This window comes from Malurus melanocephalus, unplaced genomic scaffold (assembly GCF_030028575.1).
Source record: "Malurus melanocephalus ecotype Western Australia unplaced genomic scaffold, MMel_1.1 scaffold_57, whole genome shotgun sequence".
NCBI lineage: Eukaryota > Metazoa > Chordata > Aves > Passeriformes > Maluridae > Malurus > Malurus melanocephalus.
This window is the reverse complement of record NW_026623289.1, coordinates 2,925,638-2,941,867: the sequence shown is the minus strand read 5'-3', so window position 1 is coordinate 2,941,867 and position 16,230 is coordinate 2,925,638. Positions and strand designations below refer to the sequence as shown.

General features: G+C 37.7%; 1 protein-coding gene across 1 annotated transcript in view; it reads right to left on the bottom strand.

The window, feature by feature from the left end:
* The window catches only part of LOC130573329 (uncharacterized), a gene marked incomplete at its 3' end in the record, with an annotated part of 90,782 nt that extends 81,115 nt beyond the window's left edge, over positions 1–9,667 (bottom strand). The window contains exon 1 of the mRNA XM_057365688.1: positions 8,924–9,667. Within this exon, the coding sequence (XP_057221671.1) occupies positions 8,924–9,667 (744 nt within the window). The remainder of the gene's footprint in view (positions 1–8,923) is intronic.
* Positions 9,668–16,230: the final 6,563 nt, after the last annotated feature.

The following is a 16,230-nucleotide window of genomic DNA, read 5'->3' as shown; positions in this document are numbered from 1 at the left end:
CATCACAAAATCCTGCTCATGCCCTCCAGCCTCTGCCTGCTCACTGCTGCTGCTCCCCTGGATCCTGCTGGGTCCCAGCACTCCCAGTTTCCCCCTTTCAGGAYGGTGATTCAGCTCTGTCTCCAGAAATAGGACGAGTCTGGAGCTCCCCGTGTGCTCATGGCACCACAAGCGGAGCGAGGAAGGGCTGCCTGGCTGCTGGGGGAACAAGTGGCTGTGAACCAGATTTTGAATCCTCAAYAGCTGCTCATTTTAGCTGTGCTCACACGGTGGGTTTTTGTTACTACAGTTATCCAGGGAATCGCTGCTCTTTGGGGGAAATGTCTCTTTGTTTTTAGGAGAACAGGTGTAGCTGTGTGAACAGGCCTAGWGTTTATTAATCATTCTCTTTTGTCTAAAATGCTCTCTCTATCCAAGCAGGGAGCAGGGGGCTGAGACTGCCATATCCCTGATCGTTCTTGCCCAACCAACATCAAATATTAATGCAAATAGCTCATAAGCTCGATGGATACAGATGTGATTTGAATAATTTTAGTTTATCTTTGCAGGTATTGAATTTGTTGTCAGAAATTGAGAGCTGTTGGCCAACAGTGCCCCAACAGAAAGCTCTGTAGACCACAGTCTGGGAGCCACTTTTTCAGCAATGGGTGCTCCAACATTGTTGTATCCAGCTCCCCTTGTTTTTTTAAGTTCTGAACAAGGTTTAGAATTCCCTTTCGGCAGTGAAAAAGGAAAGGGAGTTAAATGTCAATGCAGTGCTGATTTGAGGCATGGAGACAACAGTGAGGTCTTTAAACAACTTSTGTCCATTCTAGGTACTGAATAAGTGTGACACAGAATAAAAACATTTGAAGGCTTTTCAACCAAGACTGATTTTTGTACAAGAAAGRTTTCTTTACACTTGATAAGTACCTGCTTATTTTTGGGAAACCAGCATTATTGAAATTTCAAAAGCATCCTCTCAAGAGTATTGCACAGGGGCACAAATGCACTGCTGTAGTTTYCAACACAGATAAAGGAGCAGGACTGTATGTTTTATTTGCTATCTGTAGATAGAAAGCACTACAAGTGTCTCAAAACARATGCATCTGCTTGCTAACAGCAAATAGTTTTTGACCCTGAGACCCTGGTTACAATGAAGTATTATGAGATACCCTCTCGGTAAGATTTTCTAATCAGTTTTGCCTCTACCTATTAATATTCTCCCCCATCTTCCCAGCTTACTTTTGAGAATATCATGGAAGACTGTTTTAAAGCCAAGATTTATGACATCTGCTGCTTCTTCCTTATCCACAAGATGTCTTTTCCTGTCACCTAAACCTCCTGGCACTGAAGAGTTTCATCTGAGAAGGTCAAATTTAAGTTGCTTTGCAAAGAGGAAGTTGTTGAAAYAAATGCTTGAGCTAGTCTCTGAAAATGCCGTTTTTTGAGCTTTATGAAAAAGTACCTATTTTATAAATATAAAATAGATTCYAAAATGGGGTCCCGCTTCTCCTTATCTGACCTGAGGTCAAAACCAACAGTTCCTGGTATTCTGAGACATGAGTCATGCTGTTGGGGCAGATAGGCTTAATTTCTGAGACCCACATTTAGTACAAAACCTTTTAAACCATCCCATAATTCATAAAAGTTTTTTGTTCATTAAATTTGTTGAGCTCAAAGTTTTAATGCTACAGTTTCTTATGGAAGAGTAAAACCCATGGATCAGCAAGCCTACAGAGAAAACAGAGTAATGCAAATGCAGCTTTGGCAGAGTAATGTAATACTGATTTCCTCTTTTCTGTTCCCARAATGCTTGCCATGGTGGGTTCATATTAATAAGTAAACTTTTATTTTACTCCAGCTARATGTTAGAACACAGTGGGAGTGCGGGAGCAAAGTTACATCTATGTTTCTATTAATTGCATGCAGTACATCACTGAGCAGAATTTTAATAGAGCTGAAAATGAGTGGGGGAAAATATCAGTCACTCACAACTGAAAAATAAATCAGAGCAACCTCTGGCTTTGGGCAGTGCCTTGCACTTTAATCTTCTCTTGCTAGAGGTCAGAGATTTTCACTGTGTGGAGCAGACAGAATAGGTATGTTGAGCATTGCATATGGCTGTGAGAGACTCACTGCATGCCCAGGTTTTTGCCTTCTTTCCTGATATATTACAGCCATGCTGTGGCAGGGCAAAYCCCCATGTTTTGTACACATGACAAACACAGGCTGCTGGCTGAAGGAAGAAATAAAAAATGAGTTGAAGCACCTTTAAAATCTTTGTCATAARTAACACTTGTAGACCAAACCAGAAAAGAGAGTTCTTAGTCTTTTGTGCCTCCTGCCCTTTCACCCTCCCTTGCCTGGCTTTGCAGTTTTCAGRCACCTCTGCTGATGGTAATTGTTCTAAGCCTGTTGTAGCTTCCATTACTCTCAAAGTACCATTGCTTTCTAAAGGTGTCCAAAGATAAGGAATACAATTGAGAAATGTTTTTAAAACTCAAAGGAAGGGGAAAAGTCGTTTAACAAAAATCACTGGGAAAGGAACACTAAACATTTCTGATTGCCAATTTTGCTTTATTGTGGCCTGTGCAAAAGATACCGAAATCAATGTGAGCTGCATGTGCTCAGGATTTTTCTCTGGCTGAGTAGTTGCCCCTCTGAAGGCAAATAGGAGATGTGGCTGGAAAATTATTTTGTTTTCTGGTTGGAGCTCTGAATCCTGTGCAGAAATTCACCATTATAATATTGTTGGGCTTTTTTTCTTTTATACAAATATCTCCTTCCTGACTCACTTGCTGCTCTCCTTCTCTAAAAAAGRAAGGGTGGGAGGGCAGAAAAGGAAGGACAACTGAATTACACACCCTAACTTCAAAAATGCAGGCTGTGTGGTAAAATACCTAATTTCATTGAGAACACATTCTTGTTATTGGGAAGCAGCTCAGACTGTCTATTTTAGCCTGTCTTGAATAAATAGCTTATTCTTTTGAGTACTGTCTTAAAGGCTCTGTGAAGAAGATTTTGATCTAATTTGTATTTGATGAGCTGGGAAGCTGAAAATGACCACGTGCGTCATTTTGGGAACATCGTAGCTTTATGCCGAGTTCGGCGAGACGAARGATCCATTAGTGACCCAACGGAGGAGTTTTAGAGCAGGCAAGGAGAACTCTCTAAACACCATCTGCTCGTACTGTTGCTTGTAAAACGATGTCACATCTGCTGCTCTAAAAACATTATGCTGATCTCTCCTACAGTACACGGCTGCTGCGCTCCTCTTAACGCTGGAAAAAGGAGACAACACCACAGTACTGGGACAAGAGGTGTTAACAGTAGATGAAATTCCACATGGCCTGCTTGGCCTTCCATATCTTGTGACTGAACCATAAATGTCACCAAAAAAGGAAAAAAAAATATGGAGAGGATTCAGCACTCTACATTTAACTGGTGAAGTTGGGTAAATATTTCAGCTGTCAGTCTTTGCTGAGCTACTTCTTGCCCCAGCTTGGGCAAGCTGCTGGTACAACTGACACTATTACATCCTTCAAGCCTAACATGGCTAAGTCCTCTCAGAGATTGAGAAGATCTTTGATTTAGCCTGATGGGTGGAAAATGAGATTTGTCTTTGATTTCAGATAGAATGAGCTCAGAAAGTGCTACCATTTCCTTTGGCTATCACATTTTATAGCTTAGAGTATTTGGCTGCCTAACACCTATGAGGTGTTATAAAGCTAATTTACCCACCCTGGAAGCTCCAAGTGTACACACTGGCACACATTTGCAGTACTACTCATTACTACTGCACCCAGAGTGATCATTTCATGATAGTGGTGTACAGGAAAACAGTGTTGGTATCAGAGGAGAGAGGTTATAATGATGCAATAGAAATCCTTGGAAGTACCAAGTAACTGCAAACCCCAGCTGATTAAAGATTTAATACTTGGCTTTCCACACCCAAATGTAATTGTTATGACCCGAGATTCTTATACAGTATTGCCTGACACAGAAACTGTTTTCATTAATTTGCAAATAAAGGAAAAATAACAGAGTGAAGTTGTTATGGTGTATGTTGCTTGTAGTTCAGTGCCTATGCTCTCTTCACATGATGATGAGTTTAAACCTAGTAAGTCTTACAATGGTTGTTTTTGCCTGGTGTCTCTGAGTGGTGAAAAGATGTGAACATCATCTGCTGTCAATGAAGTTCATGGCAAAGGAGTTAAATTATCTATTTTCACCTATTTTGAGAAAACATTTTTAGGCTAGTAACAACCTGATGGTCACTTTCAATTTGCAAAGAGGGGAGGAAACTTCTATGCAGTGTCATGTGGAATATCATGGCAAGTAAGACATCAGGATGTTAGGAAGGGTGGCCACGTGGCATTTTCTATAGCTGTATGAGACTCATAAAAGGCTTTAATAATATAATTTGTCATGTGGATATAATGGTAAAGAACTGAAGCATCTGATGTAGTTCACTTTCTTACTTTCCTCTGGTAACCTTGAGATACCACAGCTTCATTATATCAGCTACTGAGGGTAGTTCTACATTGACCTGACCCCTTTCCTATCTGAAAGAGACAGGAACAGACCAGAAAATAGGGCACTGGAAGACTTTTCAGGCCAGTGTTTGGCTGCTGGCTTGATCACTGACCTGGGCAAGCACCTCATTACCCTTTCCTTCTGGTGCCACCTCTTACTATTTCTCTTTTAGTACATTGCATGCATCAGTCAGTGAAACAATATATTCTTTCCATTATAATGTATTTGAACCCAAATCTTWCTTGTAAACATCACTGTACTGTAAATAGAAATGAAAGATTTGGTATTCATCCAAGAACAAAGCAAATGTCTATTTTTACATCATGGTGGCGGGCTGGAAGGGCTGAAAGAGGACTGAAAATGTTCTTGTATAAAAGAGCTTTGACCTAGAGCAACAAAAATCTTGTCTGCTCTTTCAGCAAGATTCTGAGTACTCAGGTGCCCTAGAAACTGAGAACCTAGAAACTGCCCTAAAAAATTCCATTTAGAAATGGGAGATTGGTTGCATCTTCTGCTGCTGTGGAATCCTACCACAGCCTTTGCAAGGCATTCTTCCTCTATTCTTACAGATTTTACAGATTTTACAGATTTTACAGATTTTACAGATTTTACAGATTTTACAGCTTTTACAGATTTCACAGAATGTTCTGAGTTGGAAGGAAACCACAAGGATCTTTGAATTCAATTCTTAAGAGAATGGCCCATGGGGGTACAAAACCCCTTCATGCCTGTGAAATTCAGGTGTGTGAGGCTGTAATTTCTAAAGGTGTTTGTGCACCTTCAGGGACCCATCCACATGCTCAGGCATTTGTCTTGCAAGAGAACCTGTAAAGAACAGCAGGAATCCTCATGGATAACAAGTATTAAAGAGCAGAAATTAATGTAATTTTCCTTGCCTGTGTTAATGTCTGTGACACTGTATTTCYGTGGCTAAAATTCTCCTTAAGAATTGAAGAACCTACCTGAATTAAAGATATACATAAATCTTTGAATCTTCTCAATATCTTACATAAATGTCTATTCTGATTATATTTCTTCTTTATAATAGTTATATTAATAATTAYTTCTTGTGAGAAGAATGAAAAGAGGTGTTATTTTAGCTTGTGCTCCATTCATCTGCATTATTCAAAAATGTAGAAGTGACACTGTCTCAACTCAAGCTTGCTTTTTAAGACAGCCTCTGCAGCTTAGCAAGTCATTTGTATTGATCAGGCTTGCCCCTGTTTATTTTGTGTGATATTGACATGATCTGAGGTGATAAGTGCACAATTCCTTAGGATATGTATACATAAAGTTGCAATGATGAGGTCAAAAATTGTTTCAAAGATCTCTTGCACACATAATGTGTACTACTAATAGTTTAATTTAGGGTGGAAAGATAGAGCTCTTCTAAGAAAGAAATTGATTTCCTGTGATCAAGAAAAGTCTATGTCTAATGTGTTATATAGTTCCTTGTGTAGGTAAAAGTAGGCACGTAAAGATGAGACCCAGCTGGAAAGCTGATTCTCATTCATGTATTACTAAAGTTCACTGAAATATAATTTTCAGGTTGATTCAAACCCTAAGATGCTGCAGACTTACTCAGGTCTGAAGTGAGACTCCTGTGTCATTGTCTAAGGATTAAATTTTTACCTATATTTTCTTCCTGGAACAGTAGMAGTGGTACACAAAGCTCTCCTGAAGGCATTGGCTAGTTGGAACAAATGTATTTGAGATAAAATATGTATTAAAAGACACAGAGCAATCTCCTTTCATACTTGGCTTTCTTTGAAACATATCCTGAGTCTCAGAAAAATATGAATTTGTATCCATCCGCATTTCTCTGTGTATTGATCTGTCCTTTGGTGGACTCTGACAAGCATGTCTTCCCAGTTCTTGGAAACTTTCTATTGTGTACAACCCTTTTCAGTCATTTCCTGCATTTTTCAGCCCACTAAACTGGTCAAACCATTTCAGTCTGGAAGTATGACACAATCTAGAGTTGCACAGCATCCACTGCATTGGTGTGGGTTCAGAGGTTTGCTTTCATTTAGTTRTAACACTTTCCTTTCTGCCTTGTTTGTCCAGTGATTTCAAATTTAGATCGATATATAGAAATGAAAAATAATTTCATCCTGCTGGCCAGGTTACTAAAATATTTAGACCACACCAAGGTCATGTCCATCATATTTTGGAATTGCTTTCTACCTTTCACAATTCCCTTTAACTTTGGTCACAAAATGAAGCATCCTTTTTTTTCTTATTCTGCTAGCTGTCCAGAAATTCCTCTGCATAAATCTACAGTGACGGTTGGTTTTTTGTGAGATTTCATTTCAGCAGCAGCTGTTTGCAAACCAATAAATACTTGCTGCAGAAATTGAACATTTTGACCAGTTCTCAGAAGTCTAAAAGTTGAAATCACTTTAGTGTGTCTGGATCCAATCAACTGCAGTACAGAGGCAGTTGTGGACACCTCAGGGGTCTTCAGAAAACATAATAGGCAGGAGGGAATGTCACAGCATTCATCTTCTGAGTCACATTTTTTTTATTAGGTGCAGTTTTTAACCTCAAACTTTCAAGCATGTTCTTTCATGCTCTTCAAGACGTGTGTTATTATACCTCTGCTATCCAGTTTTTATATTTAAGTCAATATAATCTTATTATTTCTCTCTCTCAAAGATTATCTTCTGCATATGAATAATAACTTGGCAACTAAAACATGAAACAGTTCTAGGTGACTTTCTATATGTGTATTCAAATGAACGTTATATAACCAAGTACTTTTAAAGTATCTTTACAATAATGACACCCAAGACTGTACAGTTATCCTTTTGCTTCTTGCTAGGCATGGTTTGGGTGAGGACTGGAACTAAAGAAATTGTGTTGATGTCAAAGTTTTTRCATGTAGGAGACAAGAACATTAAGATGTGGCTGAACATGTTTTGCTCTTGTATTTTGCCCTTCCTCTACTTTGTTTTCTCATGTTGAGCTCTTCAGTCTGAGGCATTGTTTGTGGAGGTAAAATGTTTGGTAACTGCTGTGTTTAATTTAAATGACTTGGCTTAGAGCAGGCTGATGCTTAAACTGGAGTAGACTGATGCCCACACAAACTGTGTGGAATTACAGAGCACTCAGCAATGTCTAGTGAATTTGTACTTGATTGGTTGGAAGTTTCAATCTCCACATATAATCAAGTCCACTGGAAAAGATGCTCTGACAGATGCTTAATTGAAATTTGAAAAAAGCATATCCTGCCATGGGCKCAGACTAGAGTCTCCTGACCCCTTTGCAGGGCAGCTCTCATTGTGCAGCTGTGACACAACAGAATGCACAAATTCTTTCCATGTTTCATTACCTTTCACCTCTTCTCTCTCCAGAGATCCTTGATAGGTGACAATTAAAACATCCAAGGACATAAAATCCTAAACTTGGGTTGCTGAAGTTTGAATGAAATTCTTAAGGTTAGGATATTCTCCTACTTGCTGCAGTCCTCTGTGAAATGAAACAACTTTTTGTTTTTTTTGTTTTTAAACTTGAATAGACTTTTTAAAGAATAATGCAGTTGTAACAGCTCCCAGTTTAGCAACATCTATGTACTAAGCAATAGTTCCTGGACCTTTATTGTTTTAGCAGAATTGCAGATACTACTCTGGAGAGATACTAACATAATGTATCCGTTCAAGGTTTGGCAGTTCAGAGTTTCAGACCGTGCGATGCCACCGAAGAACAACAATTTCCCTTTGCCTTCCTTTATAGGCATAAATACCTCTTCCTCAGCCAAACAAAGAATCTCATAAGAAAAAATTAAAAACATAAATTTTTTCTTACCAGACCATAGCAGAAAGATTTTTTTTTAGTTCTTAAGGTTTTGTGCTTTTTTTTTTTTTTAGCACATCAATAAAGAAATTATCAATTAATATGTATTAATTCCAGACACACAAACATTAGCAACACTTTCAGAATGTCAGAGCTCTCAGCAGCAGTTAAGCACACAAACTGACTATTCTTGTTTAGTGTAAAGATATCTGAGCAAGTTCTAGGCTAGTGAGTCCGAATACCTGAGCTGTCACTGTGCCCTCTTCACCCTTTTCTGAGGGTTCCTTCCTGTTCATATCAAGCTGACCCGGTTATATAAATACTTTATTGCAGTGCAGGAATAACCTTGCTTGGTCCTGTAAAGCCATCTTCCAAGACACCAAACTAAAAGGACTAGGGAACTGTATTCTGTTTTTCCTTCCTCCTATACCTTCTAGAGCTGGCTTCTCAAGCTACTAAAAGCAAATGWWCCATGTTTGTTCCCACCCTGGAGARGTCTGTTTACATGGTAAGAGCCCACCCAGGAAGACAGAAACACTTTTCAAATAGCCATGCTAAAGCATAAGTGCTTGTCACACACCACCCAAAGAAAGTATTTGAGAGAGCTCACCATGCTTGTACTTCTAGGAAGAGATGCAGATTTTGTGGCTGGCATTCCTTTGCTATGAGAAATCATAATTTCGACTGGCAAGCCAGATCTTGTTCTGCATGACACACCATTATCAAATGATCTGAGAGAAGGACTTGTATCCAGGGACGATGATTTCTCTAATTTGTGTGCTCGTGCTCCAGCCACGATGTCGTCACTTCTCAGAGTCTCTAAGTCTACTTCTTCATGGGTTTTCCCATCTAGAATGTTTTCTTTCCAGTTTTCAGGAGACTTTCTCTTAATATGAAAGTCATCCAGGCTTCTCACACTGGATGGAAAGGTATTTTTCAGTTTAGCAGCTCGGTATGCCCTCAGGCTCATGGGATCAAGCACTCTGAAAGTAACTTCATTAATAAATTGAGAGAATTTGAGTTTAGCTTCTATTTTTTCTTCCACAACAGACAATGAACTTGATGATCCTTGACTCACCAAGCTCAAGTCAGATGTAGAGGAACTGCTTTTCTTGTGAGTCTTCTTCTGCCTCTGGAGCCTTTGGCTGGCGTTTCCCACTTCTGCTGGATACAGAGAAGAGTGTTCCAGTCCGTGAGTTTTTTCACCCCCTTTCTGACAGTGCTTTGATCGATGGGGTCGATAACCTTCATCCTTATTTTTGCTTTTAACAAAGCTTTTAGCTTCTGACCTTGTGCTGCCCTGTAACTCAAAGCTGTCCTCACTGGAGCTGCAGCGTTTTGAGTAACTGTTCATGGTCAGATCTCCAGAGAGGCTCCCCTGTGCACCAGTTCCCACCTCTGGTGCGCCCGCAGCGCTGCAAGCACTGCACGCTCTTCCTTCATTCGCCCTGCCACCCCCTCGTGCCTGGCCGGTGTTCCAGCACAGCACCCTCTGGCTTTATGGGGAAATGGAGCCCATCCACAGCTACTGTATTTACTTTAGCCTGGTATGTCAAACACTGCCAGGGAAAGAGGGATTCCCAAAAACACTCCTCTATCTTGTGAAACAACAGGCATGTTTTTAGAAGGCATAACAATGCACCCACCGTATTTTGTCCCATATGCGCCCCAAATTATGCATATGTTTCATAATTAGATCAATAGCAAATTCTTGTTTTAATTAACCGTACTAATGAACAGAATCTATAGGACATGCAAATTTTCCAGGGTATTGAGTCCTCAGTGGATGAGCATGGGCTTTCATTGACCCAAAGCAACATATGATATATTCCTGTTTGTTGAACTGGAAACCAAACTGCCATGATGTAGATCAATCCTCACTAAGTAAAGTCTGGGGTGGTTCTGTTTCAGGGCTTTTTAAAATCCAATAGCAGAGAAGGTCATGCTATATTGTCCTAATGCTACTAGTGTTTGCTATTCTATTAAAAAAGTTAGTGACAAATCTGCTAGATCCAGAAAAGCAAACAAAACGTAATTCCCAATTTCTACCTGCTTGTTTTTTGCCATGATTTTAATTCTAAAATAATTTTTAAAGGTTAGAATCCAAAGCAATGTGCAATATTTCAACGTCAATGAGCTTGGAGTAGTAACAATAAGTTCTTTTGGTACCTTGCATGTGAAGTACTCATCATTATTTACTGTCTTTATAGACAGGCAAGTCTGAACTGTGAAGTGAAGGATTTCTGTTTTTGGTTTGTATATTCATGAACCTCAGGAGCAGTTTAAGTGAGGTTGAGCACTATAGTCTGAGTTTACAATCAGCGTGGATATTTGTAGTGTCCCAATGATGTATTGCCACAGGAAATGGCCAGAGAAAGGACTGATAAATTTGAAAGGGTTTTTTGGTGGGTTTTTTTTTGTTTGTTTGTTTTTTGTTGGGTTTTTTTTTTTTTTTTTTTATCTCTTTATTTTAGCATAGGGGTGAAAGCAAATGGTTTACTCTTTTTTGTATGGTGGCATTCAGACTCTACTTACAGCACTGTCAAATGCAGCAAATGGAGAAAGAAAAGAGAAGAGAATCACAAGCAGAAACCTGAGTGACCTCCCTTAAACACACAAGAATAGATTTAAAAATATTATGCGTAGCTGACAGGTCAACAGCAGCTTGAGCTGAAATGTAGTTCCATGTGCTTTTGAAGCAGACATTTAGGTCCCTCATTACAAGGCACTTTACTTAGTGCCTAGAATTTATTGTCTCCACGTTGGTAATTCCAGCACTCATTTAAATCATAGTTCATAAAAGCTGCTGAAGTGTTGCAAATCTCTCAAATTAACATAGTAAGTACATTAATTTTGCAAATAACAGGGGGACATGAAGATCCTTTTAACACATCAGAAATCAATTGCTTTTACTGGAATTACTTTTTGAAATGCTTCCATATTTTCTATGGGACTGTGCCATTCCATTGCTACAAATTTGTGCTACAAATATTATCCTGAACACAGAAATAATGTGGATTAAAATGCATAAATCTTGTTCACACTGTCTTGTTTTAGATTAATTTATGCCTCTCTCACTTGAATGTGAATGCTAACAGTTTAAAGGGCTGGCAAATGCTTCCAATTCTCAACACAAAGATTTTCATGACCTTTTCAATGCAGCCAGGGAACAATACAGTACTACCATCTTCTTTAAAAGCCAGAATTTAGGGGGTTTATCAATGTGTCCAATACTTATTTCTACAAACTTGATATTACTCTTGAAGCAATCTGGATTCTGAAATACATAGGGTATATGCAAATCCGTCTTAGGTCTTTTGCCTTCCAAATCCATTAGAGCTTGGCAAAGCGTGAGCTCTGCAGTTTTAAAGGACTTTATTAGTAATGCCTGTTTCATAAAGAGAGAAAGCCCCATTGTTGAGCCAGAACCTGTAATGGCTTGTGCATATTTGGAAATGAGATTTTTTTATTCATGGCAGGCTGGTCTCTTTTGTACATGAATAAAGCTATGTTAACTACAAGCATAAATTCAGCTATCCATTGTATGTCATATTTTAAAATATGAATTTAGGAAGTCTTTTGTACAACCAATAAAAAGGGATCGTAATTTTTTTTTTATTGTCAGGAAAGAGCTCATTTGTTCAGAAAGATGATATTTGCATAGCAGTCAAATATATATGTAGATATAGATATAGATATATGTTTACAAGTAACTTATGTCAGATAGGTAACGTGGGTGTCATATTGCTTATACAACTGCTTCCCTTTCTCCAGATGATTTCTGCTTAATGTTACTAGACATATGATAGAGACATATCTGGTTATTAAGAAATAAATATCATCCACAGCTGCAAAATGAAAAATAATTCTTACTTAAATGATATGGATCTTTTCACATCAATTACTATGAATCTTGGTCAAAACAGAYGTTATCTAATTTTGTAATAACAGTAGCTAGTCAGTGTTCTCCCTTAAGTAAATTTACCAAAATATTCTCTAGAAAATACCTGAATTGCATAAATTGTTTCCATTATGTGTAATAGAGAAGCTGAATATTAAGTCTAAATATGTTTAAAAATCGGGATGTTTGATGTCTTGAACTTTTTAATAATGATTTGATGTTCATGATTTATTTTCCATATGTTAAGTGACTTATTTTCTGAAGTGTTCATTTTACCTCATATATTTAAATCTCTTTGAAGACATTGCTGATACAGGGAATTTCTTTTTCCAGTGCAAACAGGTGTGTCTGTGAATGGCAATACTTTGCTGCAGTAGTCTGGGAAAAAATACCTTCAGAGAGCTCAATTTCTTCTGTTATTTATTACTACAATAGGCCTCTGCTAGGTAGATGCTTGCCAGATTTCTAAGTTCTTCTAAAGTAACCATATTAACGTTAAAATAATCTTAAGAGAAAGAAGTTATACATTAATTTTGCCCTACTTTAGAAACGGTGGGCAAAATTGTTGGAATAAAACAGTATGTCTGTGCAAATGAACTGAAAACTGTCTGACCTAAGTGACAGACTTCACTGTTAATAAGGTGTCCTTTACCAGCAGCTCATCCATCATCTGAACATTATCAAGTTCATTGACCTTTGATCAACACCTGCACTTTGGTCTGTAGCTGCCATTAACGGTCTTTAAATCAGGAAAGGACTCGATTTTATTCTGTACTTCTGTGACACCCAATCATAACAAATCATTGCATAATGCGTCCCTGATCAAGATGACATCTCCAGATACCATCAAGACTCACTCATAAGTGAACTTTTTCTATGGATTCCAGTGGATACAGTTTGTGTGGTGCAATGGCTAAGATGTTCTATTCTATTTCAGTGTTAATACAAGAACATAAACAGAGCAATGCTGATCCTTTCCTGATAAACTGACTGCTGAATCTGGAACTTTGATAACAGAATGACAGTTAAGATCATAGCTTAAATGGGACTTGCATAAGGACTTAGTATTACATCTGACAAGATTGAAACATTCAGGTATCTGTCTAGTAAGCCAGTTACTTAGGACAACATATGAGGATTTTTCTGAAAGGTAATTTAGGCTTATTTATATCCTGAGTGTCAGTTTACAGAATTATTAGAATCCTGCATATATTGTATCAATATGGAGCATAACAAAGCTACCTGCAGATATGACTTGATGCAATGGAATATTTCTAGAGACCATTGTCTGAAGATTTTAAGCTGAATTTGGTGGAAATTTAAAAAAAAAAAGAAGTATAATAATTCCACCCTCCCTCTTAAATAGCATCTCTGGTTTTTAATCTTCAGGAGATGTTAASTTTTGCTAATTGCATTAAAAGCAAGCACAAGCTATCTGGTATTTGCTGCAGTTGTTATGACAACTAGAATTTTCTTTGAGTCAAGCTCTGGAAGATAATGATCATTTTTGGGTCAAAGCAGAAAACATTCAACAGTTTTAGTACAAAGTTTTTGTGTATCTAAAAGTATGTCTTTTGATACATTGACAAGATTATCTTCAGCAGATTATCTTCATTTAAAAACCCAAACATGTATAAAGGTTTTCCACATTTTGAGATTCATAAGAAAGTTTTAAATTATTAATGAAAAAGAAAGTAAATCTGATTTTTAAATTATATTGAGGTTTATTTTACTTGCAATTAAGGATGATTCCAGAGTCTTTTATAGTMAGTGGATAGATTCCATCATTTTGGATCAACAATAACATTGTTGTCTTCGCTTGATGAAGCAAAGGACAAGTTTTTCCATTACAGTGGTATTTCCTGTATTTGTATTCCTAGCTCTCAGTCATCCTTTCAAATATTCAGAAATATTGCCTAAGCACCAGGGCCAAACTCACTAGAATTTTTAGGAACAACATTAATTTCAAAGTTCTGTTTGCCCTACAMATGTGTACATTCCTCAGCAGATACTCCACTCTTAAAATAGCTGTACCCCAACTCGCCCATTCTTGCTCAGATGTACTCTCCCTTTATGCTTTTAATGAAAATTTTATCACATCTTATCCAGTCCTCTTCACACTTAATGTAGTTAATTTTGAAATGGTTTATGGGACCTCTCAGTTTTGCACTTCAGTTTATCCCTTTAAATAATACAGATGTTCCTCTCTGGGTTTCTTTTTTTTTTTTTTTTGTCTGTAATGGTTGTCACATATAAGTTTGCTTTTAATATACGATTGCTTAGTCCAGTTTCATTAGCAAGATAGTTTGCTTAAATTATTATTATATTAAAATATCTCAACATTATTCTGTTTAGTTTTTCTCCAGAAATTCGGCCATGTTTCCAGGTTAAGGGGAATAATATCTATTTCTAAGATGCTAGGTCTCACACAGTAAAAATTCCATTGCACTAAATATTGCTTTCACCATTTCTGTTTCCTTTTGGAACAAACAATTTCTAACTGAGTGRAGATGCAGTCAATGTATTGGTTTTACCTCACTAAGTTCTGCTTGAAAGTCTTTCAGTCCTAAGGAGAATTTCAGCAGATATTTGTTCTGTTATTTTAATGCATGACTATTAATAGGAACAAGTTAAAATCTTATAATGGGTTTTTCTTTTCTCTGTCTGTTGTTGGTAGATTAATTACATGCAATGACAAGGAGAAAATGGTGTCATCATTGAATCAGTCTGGATTCATAACAAATGGTAAGTTTTGTTGGCATGAAAACAAGCTTAAAACCTTCTGGGGTGTCTTAAAGACCAGAGACATTTAAGAAACTCATGTTTCTGTGCAGGACAGTGCCTGCCTTCAGCCTTGAATCTAAATCTAAAGATCTAATGGATCTAAATTACTCTAAATTCTCATTAATCAGCCTCTCCACCATGATGAGTAAAACATTCATCTGTTTTACAACTACAGGGTGACTAAGCTAAATGCAACAAATTGCTGTGTCATCTTTCTTGTCAACATCCACAAGTCTGATTCATTTAATGTATAGCTTTATACTAGACAGAGCTGAGGTAGGCCTGTAAGAAGTGCTGAGCATTAGAGAAGAGATGGGTTTTTTTTGGCGTAAATCCTGCACTACCGTGAAAACTGAGCCAGTGCTCTCTGGCAAATGCTACAGCTGCAGTGAAATTAGAGACAGACACCCAATTAAAATACAAGCTATATTTATAGCTTTAAAAATAAATGAAAAATTAAAGAGAAAAATGCAAGCACAAAATGTTTTCATATACTAATTTTTTTCTCATTCCAGTACAACAATCTAGTGGACCCAGCCCTTACTGCACTCAATATCATACTGTCAGAGCTCCTTCCATCATTGTGCAAAAAGCCAAATTAATATCAGTTATAAGCTGTTGGCTGTTGTGTTGTCTGTTCCCTACCAGTGGAAAATGGCACTGTGGACACATCTTTAAAGCTCTTCAAAGATGTTTAAAAGGCACTTGAGGCCCTAGCTAATGACATTTGGCTACCCTTATTACCAAGGGATATTTTCCCTTTCATTCTCCCATGAAGAGAAATTTTAGTCTTGTTGAGAAAAGCCAGRGAAATGAAGCTGCAGATCGTCATTTTTTTCCAAGTGTTTTAAGTGATCTTTCATTTATCCACAGTCCAAACAATGGACTGCTTGGAAATGAAGAAAACAAAATAATATGAGGCTGATCTACAGCATAAGAAACAGATTAATGTTCTAGTTAGGCTAAGCTTCGGAGCATGAACACTATAGCTTTTCCTCCATRCTGGAACTTCTTAACACCAAAAGCTGAGAAATTTTTGTCTCCATCCAAGAGAGACAGATCTTCCTAGCTGACAGAAATTAACAGCATCTGTGWATAACAGTTTCTTTATCAGATTTGCGTTTAAGTGACCAACCGCGGCTGCGTACCTTGACTGGGAATGAGTCCTCAAAATGCTCTCTATCCTCTGCCAACATCATCTTTTTCTTGCTCAGTTTCTGCTTTAGCCAGCT